Raw genomic sequence first — 13,153 nt, forward strand, 5'->3', positions numbered from 1 at the left:
CTCCCATTATCGCACCAGTCGTCTTCCATTACGACATTACTGTTTTTTTTTTTTTTTTTTTTTTTTTTTTGGCAATTCAATTGGGAATCAGATGTAATTTTTTGGATTTTATTTTTGGAAAATTAATGGTTATAATTTGTGTTTATCTAACAAAAAAAACTAAATTACAGCAATTATAAATACCTAAAATTAATACAATTATAATGGTGTTTTTTTTTTTTAAAAAAAGGAAATCCGGGTACCCTATGTCCCGACCCGAATAATTCGGGTACCCGAAACCCGGGTACCCGAGATATTCGGGTCGGGACATGGGACAGATTAACAACTACCCGAAACTCCGGGTACCCGGGTTTTCGGGTACCCGAAAACCCGGGTACCCGAATTTGAACACCCCTAGTACTAACTCTATCAAAGATTGTAAGATTGTGGGTCCCTCTTTTTTTAACCAGCAACAAGCTTGGATGCGTCTCCCTCTCTTTGGCTCACACTTTCTCTCTCCTCCTATTTTCTTTGTTTAAATTACAATTTTTCCCAAAACTCTTCGCCAAACTCAAAAGCCAAACACCCCTTCTTTCTCTCTCCTCTCTCACACAAACTCTACTCTTCACCCACCTCAAAATTAATTAAAATTAAAGGAAAATCATACTCACTTATACACACTCTCACAGTAAAAATTAAATTTTGGGCAGAAGAAAAAAAAAAAAAAAAAAACAGAGGAGATAAAACAGAGTACCTAAAACAGAACAACTCGGAATTCATATTTGTTCCATTTTGTCTTTCTAATTGTTTGGTGGTTTTCAATTCTGAATTGATTTTGTAAATGGAATTTTGGACGTCTTCTCTTAAGGTGGATGAGGAATTTCAAAAGTTGGTCTTGCGTATGAACCCACCAAGGTTTATCCTTTTTCCTTTTGATTTTATGAGTTTTTTGTGCTTTAATTGAAATGGGTTTAATTCAATTGCTCGAAAAATGAGTTATTTTGATTGATTTTTGGGTTTTATGGTGTTGAATTGAAATGGGTTTAATTGAATTTCTCAAGAATTGATCAAATTTGATTGATTTTGGGGTGTTAAATTGAAATAAGTTTTATTCATTTTCATTAAGAGATGATCAAATTTGATTGATTTTTGGGGTTTTAATTGAAATGGGTTGAATTTATTTTCTCAAGAAATGGTCGAATTTGATTGAATTTGGGTTTTAAATTTTCTTGTTTGCTGATTTCAGGGTTACGGTGGATAATTCATCAAATAGAAAAGCCACTTTGATTAAGGTAATTTCTCACTTTTTTCTTTTTATTGAAATTCAATTGGATTTTTATAAAATTTATCAATTTCCTCATTAATTTTTTTGGTGGTGTTGTTGGGATTTTGTAGGTAGATAGTGCTAATAAGAGGGGTAGTTTGTTGGAGGTAGTTCAAGTTCTAAATGACATGAACCTAATCATCAGAAGGGCTTATATTTCTTCAGATGGAGAGTGGTTTATGGATGGTTAGTGATTAATTATGATGCTAATCTTATACTTGTATTAAAATTTTATCTAAATTGATTAAAATTTTATCTAATTATATTATTGTTTGTTTTTATAGTGTTTCATGTCACGGATCAACATGGGAATAAGCTATATCAAGATGATGTAGCAGAAAAAATTCAACAGGTAAATTTATCTTGGAAATTGAGCTACTCTAAAAGAGTCATTTTGATTGGATTAATGATATGTTGTGCTGCAGGATTTAATTAACACTTACCTACTGAAAATTGAACATGAAGAGTACTGTAGTAGCCATTGAATTGCCTAGATATCCAAATAATCTGTAACATGTACTGTGTAAAAGTAAAACTATAACTAAGGTCACTCCATAGTAGATTAGTAGTAACATTTTTATTTGCTATTAATAGCTTATATGGAGTACTGTAGTAGTGCATGGTTTATAAATGCATGGACTCGATTTAATTGTCACATTACTAGTGCAACTTGTGGAAACCGACTTTGGCAATCCTCTTTGTGAAAGTAGCATAATAAATTGTGTTCTCACAATGGGAGTGCCAAAAATATTTCGCGCACTTACAGTATTGAATGTGACAACTATTTACCTCGTATATAGTACGCGTAGAAATGAAGGTTGGGTTTATGGTTAATGGTCCCAAATGGAGGTTTTGGGTTTAGATTCACATGATGCAAATTTTGTGTTCAATAATTGGAATAATGGTGGAGCCCTTCTTCTCCTAAGTAAGTGGTTAAAAGGTTTTACAAGTCTGAATTCCAGCTACTAGTAAATTTTTATCTTCAGTGGGTTGCATGTGAGCTCCTGTGTTTTTTTTTGGTTGGATGTGATTTGTGTAGGGTTCAGCACTGAGTAGACTGCTTTGTGAAAAATTCGTACAGTTTTTTTTTTTTTTTTTTTTTTGGGGGGGGGGGGGGGGGGGGTTGGATTTGTATGGGTTGAAGGATAATAGTTGAATCACTTGAATGCAGTGGACAAAGTGTGTGGTGTTCCCACATTCTTGGCTAAATTAGCCATTTTTCCACTTGATTGTGTCCTACAATTTGGACCATATACTAGTATGTTTCCAATCTTTTGTGGGGAAAACCATATATTCAAAGATTCAAGAAAAAAACACTTTATTCTTGCAAAACTTGTACAAGTAACATGTTGTTCTGTCATTATCAATTTAGTGAGGATTTGTGGAATTTATGTGCTATATGGCCTAGTGTAAGTGTTTAGTGCCCGTGAGCATGTCGGAGTATCAAATATCCAAAATGGGTTTTTTTAGTTCTTTTCTAAGTTGAAGAGTCGATATATCATTGTAGCATATGTTGTACGGAGTATATGCACCAAAATATTTGGTCCCCTTGTTGAATTTTAGTCCTCATCCTCAAGTAGCTAACTGATTGTAACATGACAGTCACTAGGGCCAAGAGCACGTAGCTTTCGATCAAGGAGATCTGTGGGCGTGCAAGCTGCTGTGGAGCACACAACCATAGAGCTGACAGGAAGGGATAGGCCAGGCTTGCTCTCAGAGATCTTTGCGGTCCTCACAGACCATAAATGCAACGTGGTGGCAGCCGAAGTCTGGACTCACAGCTCAAGAATGGCATCTGTTGTGTATATCACTGATGAAGCAACAGGGTCGGCTATCTATGATCCTGATCATCTTACTAAGATTGAGAACCTATTGCTAGCAGTGCTTATGGAGGATCGTAACAAAAGGACTACTAATCCTTTAGTCTCAGTTGGAGGCACTCATACTGAGAGGAGGTTACATCAGATGATGTATGCAGACCGTGATTATGATATGATGAACTTGAATGGTGTAAATCCTGGATCTGGTCACCCTATAAAACCACTTGTAACTGTGGACAATTGCTTGGAGAGGGGGTACACCGTTGTAAACTTGCGTTGTCCTGATAGGCCCAAACTGCTTTTCGATACAGTTTGCACTTTGACAGATATGCAGTATGTGGTTTACCATGCCACTCTCATAGCCGAAAGCCCAGAAGCCTCTCAGGTAATTTGTGTGACATGTTCTTTGTTACGAAGATCATTTATTTGCTTATGATTTTTGTTTAATTGATTGGGCATTATATCTAATTCCCTTCATTCAACAGGAATATTACATTAGGCACACTGATGGATGCCCTATTAGCTCAGAAGCAGAGAGGCAACGGCTAATAAATTGCCTAGAGGCTGCCATCAGTAGACGAACTTCTGAGGTAAGAGTTTATATTGCATCCTGTCTCCCTTACCCTCACCTTTTTCCTGCCTTGTGCTAAGGAAATATTGTACACCTTATTATGCAGGGTATAAGATTGGAACTATGTAGTGATGATAGAGTTGGGCTGCTCACTGATGTAACGCGAATATTCAGAGAGAATGGCCTGTCAGTCACCCGAGCTGAGGTAACTACTCGAGGGTCTCAAGCTGTGAACGTATTCTACGTGATGGATTCCTCAGGAAATCCGGTGAAACCTGAAACAATTGAAGCAGTTCGGAAAGAGATCGGGCTGACAATTCTCCAAGTGAAAGAAGACGAGTACTCGAAATCACCTCCTCAAGAAAGTGGAAGGTTTTCCCTAGGAAATCTGTTCAAATCAAGATCAGAAAAATTCCTTTACAATTTAGGGCTCATAAAGTCATACTCTTAAGCAGTTTGTTGGTGAAGTAGTAAGCAAATTAGTGATTAGCCCACTGTATATGTCTCTTTTTTAGGTAATTTGGGCACAAAATTCAATTAGGTTTGACCAAAAAAGGCAAACTATTCAGTAGAAAAAGCTTTTTAAACTGATCTTCTGATAAATCTTTGGTTCAGCAACAAAAGCTTTTTTTTAATTGCAGTCCACATATTTATCCTGTAAAGGCTTCTTTCAGAATAGTACTATATTGTAAATTCTGTCAAATTCATTTCCTTTAAATAGGAAGGAACACTGTAAATACAAATTATTTTATGTCAACCTCATTTCTGTGTCTAAAGTTTTGGATTTGATTTTTTTTTTTTTTTTTTAACATGTCTTTTTTTTGGGGGGAGGGAATTGACTGTTGGAGATGCTGTTCTTTGGATTGTTTTTTTGTCATGGGAATACTGAATATTGAATCTGGAATCTACTCCAGTCTCCAACCCCAACAAATTTGAAAAGTTGACCTTTTGTTTAAATACAGTACAGTACTGTATATGATTAATAGCAGTACTTTGTAGTTTCATCACGGGGTTTTCTTGGTCTCTACTAAGTAGAGTCCACTTGGCCTCTACTAACCTACCTTTTTGGAATTATTCAACTAACCTTTTTGTCTTTTTTGTTTGGTATTGTTTTTAATGTCGATGGTATACCAATAACAACCAACTTAAGCTTAGATGGTATTGTTCTTTGATACCTACGAACTTTTAGGTGGTATTACTATTGATACTATCTAACACCTTTTTAATACCAACGAACAACTTACTGGTTCTTACAAACTTATATATAGTATAATATCAACTAATGTTTACTTGTTTCTTGATTAATGACTTTTAACGGTACTAGTTATCACAACTCTACTACTTATACATCAAAATAAGTTATTTTAACAGTTTAATAGCCCACCATGCTTCGCAATAATTATTATTTAACTAGAGAGTTTTGACCAATACCTGAACTTAGTCGACAATGGAACCTCCAGCGTTCTGAGCTTCCGGCTTTACCAAGGTAGCTAACCCCAACCCTGTCTTCCTTAGATCAGGCTCAGCACAGATCTATTTCGTTTCCTACCTTAGACCGTAATCTCTAACTAAACAATTCTTACTGTGTTTATGATGGAACCTTTTAAACAGAAAGATAACTCATTTGATATATAAGGTTCAAGGGGATAACGTTCCCTTCTTGAACTAAACTTTTATTTAAGTTGAAAAGATTACAACACTCATATATTACAACACACACACAAACTGAAAGCTTAAACAGACATAAGCTGAACTAGAGTTTTCTCTACTTTAAGAGAGATGGAGAACCAATCTGTCTCTTAAGGTGAGTATTTTTCTCTAGAGGACTCTCTATTATTTTCAGAGTAATTCTCTAGCTAACTCTTCCAACTCTGCCTTCACTTCTTTGCCTAATGCCCTTTGTATAGGGGAAGGCTTACAAAGGTCACCGACACTTTCTATGGTTTACAGAAAACCATGACTCAGCAAGTGAATATCGTTCACTGCTTTTTTTTTTTTAAAAGATTCTTTAAAACAAATAAAACGTGCTACAACAGTAAAAGTAGAAACATAATTGCTGGAGTGGGCTCATAACTCCATCATATCTTGTAGACTGTATTTGTTGTCCTTACTTTCTTCATATTAGACATACATTGGGTTGTCTTCTTCTATACCTAGATCCATCACATATTTAGCTGTATAGGATTCATCCCATGTGACAAAGATCTCTAATAAGTCTCTTTTCCTTCTAAGGATAAATATCTCCCAGCTTCAACTTGTTCTAGATAATCATACACTGATTCGCCATGTAATACTTCTTCCTCTAGATAATTCTTTAACCATTCTGGTGCCACTATAGTAGTATTTCCCACATGTATTATGACTGGTGGTTCTTCCTTTAATGCTATGAACTGATTAAGATACTGAGCAATATAGAAAAATCCATAAGCTCTTGCTTCTGTAGGATCTTTTACTCGTTTCTGCTGGATACAGATTGGATCTTTGAGTTTGCGATGAACGTCTTCAAACATGATCAGGAAATGAGGAGAGCTATTTTTTCCTTCAATCATGTCGATGTTTGCACTTTGTACTTGGACTTGTTCAACTCTTCCTTTGTATCTTGTAGCTTCATAAATTCTCCTAAAGGCATACTTCTGGAATTTTGTGAGTTTTTCAAAGAACATGGTATTACTATCAGGAGATAGCACAATACTATGGACTATCCCGTAATCCCAAGCTCTGTAGTGCTCCGCTACATAAGGTGCCCTCCATTCAAGTGAATGTGGATGAATTGACACAGTACCCACTCTGGAATTGGTATTGAACATTATTCTACTTCCCCATAAATCATAGACATCATACATCTTGTGTGACCTTGATACGACTAGATCATACCAAAACTTAAAATTATTATCTTATATTTTATTTAGTATAATATCCTGAATATTAGGAATGAGCCTCAGGATTATGATCACTACTTCATACATTAGGAATCTTCGAACAGCTACATGACAACTTTTACTCAAACCATCTCGGGATCTCTTTTTTGATGAAACGATCATGGCCTCCATCAAGGCCCAAGTGGAGGGTGAAACCTGCTCCATTATTTTATCAGTCTCTTCAATAAGAGTTTTTCTCTCTGCCTCCATCTTTTCTATTTGATGGGCAGGAGGTTTTTCCGATGTCTTGTGCTTCTTCGTCATTAGCCAATTCTCTGGTCAAGCTGTCTGCCAAAGAATTCTTTGTTCCCTGTATATGTTCAACAGTAAAAGAAAATTGGTTAAGCCATAATTCCCAACACAGGAGTCTCCCTTGCGCTTGCATATTAGACAAATTCTTTTTAACAAAACCGAGTATGCCTTTGCAATCTGTTCTTATTAAGAACTGTTTAGGGGCTAAGAAGATTAAGAACTTCTCGATCCCTCTAATAACTGCAAGGATTTCCTTTTGCATTGTAGGATAATTTAACTCAGCTTTATTAAAACTTCCACTGCTATATCTGCAAAGTCTCTCTCCTTCTTTTATTTTTAATACAACACTCCAGTGTTCGTTACTAGCATCTGTTTCAAGGATTAAGTTATCTTCACTAGTAGGTAGTGTTAGTACATGAAGATCTTTACACATAGCTTTTAAATTTTGAACAATTTTAGAATCACAATCCTTCCAGTTCCAACTTAATTCTTTCTTGAGTTTTTGTTGTAATGGTTTTCTTAATAGAGCAAGATTTTCTATGAAATCAGAAGCATAAGTTAAACATCCAAGAAATCTTTCTAGTTGTTTTCTATCTTCAATTTTATCAGGAAAATTTTCAATCTTTTCTAGGATATGCTTTTGCAATATTATTTGTCCTGCTTTAATTTCTAATCCTAGAAACTCAATTGCTTGTTTAGCATATACACATTTATCTTTTCCAAGGATTATTCCATGTTCAGCACATTTTTGAGTTACAACTTTAAGATCATTCTTATGCTGTTCTAAATCCTTTGAAAAGATTAAAATATCATCTATGTAAACCAAACAACAATGATTAAGTTCTCTACAAATATTATCCATTCTTCTCTGAAATATTTGTGGAGCATTTTTTAATCCAAAAGGCATGACTAACCATTCATAATGCCCTTGAGGTGCACTAAATGCAGTTAATGGAATACTTTCTTCTTCCATTTTAATTTGCCAATAACCACTCTTACAATCCATTTTAGAAAACCATGTGGCTCCTTGTATTCTATTAAATAACACAGTTTTATTGGGAATATAGTAGCCATCAAAAACAGTATTGTCATTTAGTTGTTTATAATTAATGACCATTCTAGCTTTACCTCGTTTTTCCTCTGCATGGTTTCTAACCATGAATGTTGGACTATTATGAGGACTCTTGCTATTCCTAATTAACTTCTTATTCAACAATTCTTTTATTTGTTCATCGAATTCTAATATATCTTGGTAGGTATAAACCATTTGTCTTACTCTGATAATCTTATTAGGGTTTGTTAGAGTTATCTTAGCAAATGCTTTATCCCTTTCCCAATGCTCTAAAGGATTTGTTGAATATAATTTTTCACATAACTTTTCTTGTTGCTTATTAATTTGATCTATTAATGATGATTCACACTCAGAAATTCTAAGTGCAACCTCTCGTTGTGTAGGTGTAACCCTATCACCACGCTGGCTGCGCGTAAATTCCATAGTCTGATGGGTATAAGCCTTTGATATTTTCTGTATAGGAACATAATGACCATTAATAGTAAAGATTATCTGATCAATAGTTTGAGTGCATGGGGAGTATAACCTTTGAAAGTTATTTCCTGTTATCATATCATGACTTGGCTGATCAGTTGCCCATAAAATAGGAATAACACATCGAACTCCTCCAATTTCTATTTTTAAATCTTCAATTATCTCCATATGCATCATGACACTATTATTAACGATTCTAACCTGCATAGGATTTTTGGCCTTTTCCATAAGAATTCTGGAAATAATGATCTTTTTCCAAAACACGTAGAACAACCACTATCAATATACGCACATAATTTATATTTATTATAGTCTTCAATGCATATATCAATTGGAATATAAATGCTATTAGGATTAGTACTGGTTACTTCATTACAAGCTTCCATTTGCATATTAACTTCATCTTCATATACTGGTTCACTCACAGTTTTAGTCTTATATCCAATTACTTTTCTTTTATCAATAATAGAATTATTCGGATCTTCATGCACTTCTATATTAGAACATGAACCAATATCTATACTATGTCTTGCTGGTTGTTTTAGGGCCTTTTTAGCTTTATATTTTTCATTTAACTTTCTAATTAAGTCTAATATTTCTTCTTCATCTTCTTCGGGTTTCTCATTGACTTGTTTTTTCATTCTTATTATAGTTGAATTTTGTCTACTTAGACTTGGCGTTCTAAGACTTATACTTCTCTGCATTTTAGGATTCGTAGTTATTCCAATATGGAGTAATCCTGATTCATCTATTAACATCTTACTTGACCTATTTTTTACCGTAGGATTCATAAAGAACTCTTCCCATGTTTTTTCAATTTCTATATCATTAGGATTTACCTTTATAGGGCTTATTTTCTTTTTAGGACCTCCTCCTTGCTCATACTTCTGAGCGTCTACTATTTGTTTTTTGAAAGATGAATCTATAGTGTTTACTAACTTATAGACTACCTTCCATTTTAATTGTATAGGTCGAGTCCCTATATGCATGTTTACTCCAAGAGTTAATAACTTGATCGCTAGAAACTTTGGAGCATATGAATCTTCTAAGCTCACATAATATCTTGGTTCACATATATAGCTTACCGTTCCTTGACTTAAGCTACAAGTGATGCCACTAACAATCTGATCATAAAACTCTTTATGTCTAACATCACAGACAAAGCTTAAACATTTAACATTTTTACCAAAATCTTGTAAAGGAGTTATGTATACCTGCACTGCACCAATACAAATGTAACTATAGTTTCCTTTTTCTTTATGGTTTTTAATGCTTTTCCAGTTTATGATATTAATTTCTGCTGCTTTCTTTTCACAATTCTCAATTACTATACTTCCTTCCATTTCTTCACATACATATTTAGTTCTAATTTTGAAGAGAGAAGTTTTAAATATTTTATCTTTAGTAATCTGGGGAAAATTCCAACTTTCTTTATTCATTTGGTCTAGGTCTTTATCATCAATAGAATACTCGGCTCTTTTTAGTTGACCTATAGTCATTTTGCTTTTATCCTCATCATTGTCATCTGATTCTGAGTTTTCTACTTCTTCTCCTTCCATCATATTATTTATTTCTTCGTAATTTTCATCTTCAAACTCACTGTCTTCAGGTCCTTCATTATACTCATTTTCTTCTTCTATTATTTCTACTATTCCTTTATTATTACTTAAAGCCAATTCTAAAGCCTCGTCTTCTGGTATTTCTATGTAATCCCAACTACTTAAGGCTTCCATTAATTTATGATTAGCTTTCTTACATTCATTAGCATAATGTCCTATTTCTCCACAAGACCAACACTTGCATGTTTTCTTTTTCTCAGGACAATATGTTGCTTTTCTGAAAAACCTACTTGGTTTTCTATATTTATGTTTATAGTACTTCTTTTTATAGGTTTCTCCTCTTGATCTGTCAAATTTATTTTTCTTATAGTTCCTTCTCTTATTATAGTTTTTTCTTTCACATCCATAGTTATTTGGGAAATCCCAACAAGTGGGAAATTGTCTCTTCATTTGTTGAGTTCCTGCAACTTCTCTACATTTCTTTTCAATCCACTTTCTCAAAAAGGCAATTCTATTTCCTAGGGCATCCCTAGCTAAAAATTTTTCTTTCCATTCTTGATATTTTTCACTAATTTCTTCATTAAGGGGACTTGGTAATTTATCATAGAACATTCCAAGATTTGTTTCATTTTCGCCCATTTTATAATAATATGTTTCAAATTCCATAATGTAACTCTCAACATATTTCATATTACAGATGGACAAATTACTTAACTTTCTTTGATATTCTATTCGTTTTTCATTAGGATCAGCTCTTGGACCAATGAATTCTAACTCAATGAATTGACATAACTGCCTAAACATTCTAGTAGGAGATTCACTAGTTCTTAATGTAGCTTTGACTTCTTCATCTATACCATCATACCAATCTTCTACACAACCATAAAAACTATGTTCGATATAATTTAAGAAATTCTCAGAAGTCTAGTCAGTGTTTAGGTTGAGTACACTACTCATGCTCTTCTTCCACTGATCTAATACATTTTGTCTATCTCTTAATCCATCTAACTTAAGCTTATATCCAGTTTGACTTATGGGTTCAAGAATTACTTCTTCTTGCTTAGGAATTTGGTTTGGCATAACCTTGACACTAAACCGGGTAGTTTTTCCTGGTATGTATCTTGGTCGTGTGCAACTTCCTTCTCCTTGATATCTAGGTCTTTGGATAACATTGTTTACGTTAATGTTTTCATAAATAATTTCTTCTCCCACATCATTATTATCCATTACTCTTTTACCTAGTTTATTTTCAATCTTTTGTTGGACTACTTCTATGGGTAGAAAATCCAGATCATTTAACTTCATTAATCCCATTTGTTGATATAGGTCTTCTTCTAAAGTAACATAATTATTTTCTTCTATAGAAGATATCCCTTTTTTAGAAATTAAATTCATGATTTCGTTAAGCTTATTAGGGTCTTCTTCCTTATCGAATAAGACTTGTAATTCTTCAAGTGTTTTCTCCTGAAGATGATGGCTCATTTTTAGTCTCTTGGTTCTTCTCTTGATTACTAATAGGTCTTTTAGGAAGTGATACAGTAAACTTCTTATTTTTATCTAGATTTTGAAAAGGATATTTATATTTATATGGAACAATCTTTTCCTTACTAGGTGATACTTCTTTGTTAAACTGATGTCTAACCTCGTTTGTCAAAGCAAGTTGTACTTGTTTAACTTGTTCTTTTAGCTCACTTAAATTTTTATTAATCTCTGATATTTCTGTTAATAGCTTATGCTCACTGCTCATGCAACGACAATGTACGTTACCAACTTCTACTTTAAGCTCACCAATTTGATCTACAATATAATTAAGGACTGGGCCAAGATTATTAGAATTTTCTGAAATATGATAGTAATGCTTAAAATCAGGCTTTTTACACTCAGTAGAAGGTCTAGTATTCTCCAATTTTACTTAATTAATTACAACCTAATTTAGCTTTTAATAGTATGGCTCTGATACCAATCGAACGCAGCTAGATACCAACAAAGTTTTAATTAGGATACCAACTATAAAGCTAATTATACCAACAATAATATTTGTTTAATATGATACCAACCGTAGTACAATGATGATACCAACAAGTTATAGGATGGTATTTTGATACTACTCAGGATGGTATTGTCTATATAGATCGTTGGTGCTTACAGATAACGAAAATACCCTTAGTTGAGTCCACTTGGTCTATAACTAGTTGAGGCCTAGAATTTCTCTTTCATCACAAACCAACCATAGTGACCACATGACTGGTTTGCTACAGTATCAGGAAGATTCACAAGGCATGTTCAAGATAATCAATTTATTCAAAATGGCTTTAATGACATTGTTTTATTATTATTATTATTATTATTATTATTATTATTATTACTATTACTATTACTGTATTATTATTTTTTTTTTTTTGAAAGATAGAGTATTATTATTATTATTAATACTATTATTATTACTATTATTATTATTTTTCTTTTGTAAAATTGTTTTATACGGAGTGCTATGTATTAACTTTTATGTTTGATAATAGTATACAACTTCAAACCAACGTTACAAGGTACGAGGTACGATTCGAAACGCGGTACAGAAACGGATACGTGGTACGTTACCATGTATGAATCCGGTACGATGGGTACGATGTGTTTAAAAATTTAATACTGTACTTATTATTTTTATATTAGTATAATAATGTAACAATTAAATTTAAATGGAAAATTGAAAGTAGTGGAATTTTAGAAAATGAAATAGAAAATTGAAATCCCTAAAATTATCACGTGACTTTCTTTAGTGGGGTCAAAAAGTCAAGAAATAAATAAAAGATGAAAATAAAAGAAACTGTTAGAGGACCAACTCAACCAAAAGCTTAAGCTGATGGTTGAGGCTCAAGAATATGTTTTATACTCTATCACTCCCCCTCACATGAAAGGCCCTTTGGCCTTGAAAATGTGGAAGCAACATAGGCCCACCCATACCTAGTGCGAATTAATTCCACTTCGAAGGAGGGGCGGATGAGATTCGAACCCGTGACCTTTGTGTCACGCTGGCTCTGATACCATGTTAGAGGACCAACTCAACCAAAAGCTTAAGCTGATGGTTGAGGCCCAGGAATATGTTTTATACTCTATCAGAAACCACACATTGTGGACAGCTGTCCCACCCAACTCCCCTTCCACCTACCCTAGTAGCCTTGTCCCT

General features: G+C 33.8%; 1 protein-coding gene across 1 annotated transcript; it reads left to right on the forward strand.

The window, feature by feature from the left end:
- Nucleotides 1–535: 535 nt before the first annotated feature.
- LOC145601407 (ACT domain-containing protein ACR4-like) lies at nt 536–4,464 on the forward strand. The gene is made up of 7 exons (XM_081657422.1): nt 536–894; nt 1,226–1,271; nt 1,375–1,489; nt 1,588–1,655; nt 2,906–3,508; nt 3,609–3,713; nt 3,801–4,464. The coding sequence occupies exons 1-7, from the start codon at nt 821–823 to the stop codon at nt 4,143–4,145; spliced, it is 1,356 nt and encodes a 451-aa protein (XP_081513548.1). The 5' UTR covers nt 536–820; the 3' UTR covers nt 4,146–4,464.
- Nucleotides 4,465–13,153: the final 8,689 nt, after the last annotated feature.

Source organism: Chenopodium album, chromosome 21, assembly GCF_948465745.1.
Source record: "Chenopodium album chromosome 21, dcCheAlbu1.1, whole genome shotgun sequence".
NCBI lineage: Eukaryota > Viridiplantae > Streptophyta > Magnoliopsida > Caryophyllales > Amaranthaceae > Chenopodium > Chenopodium album.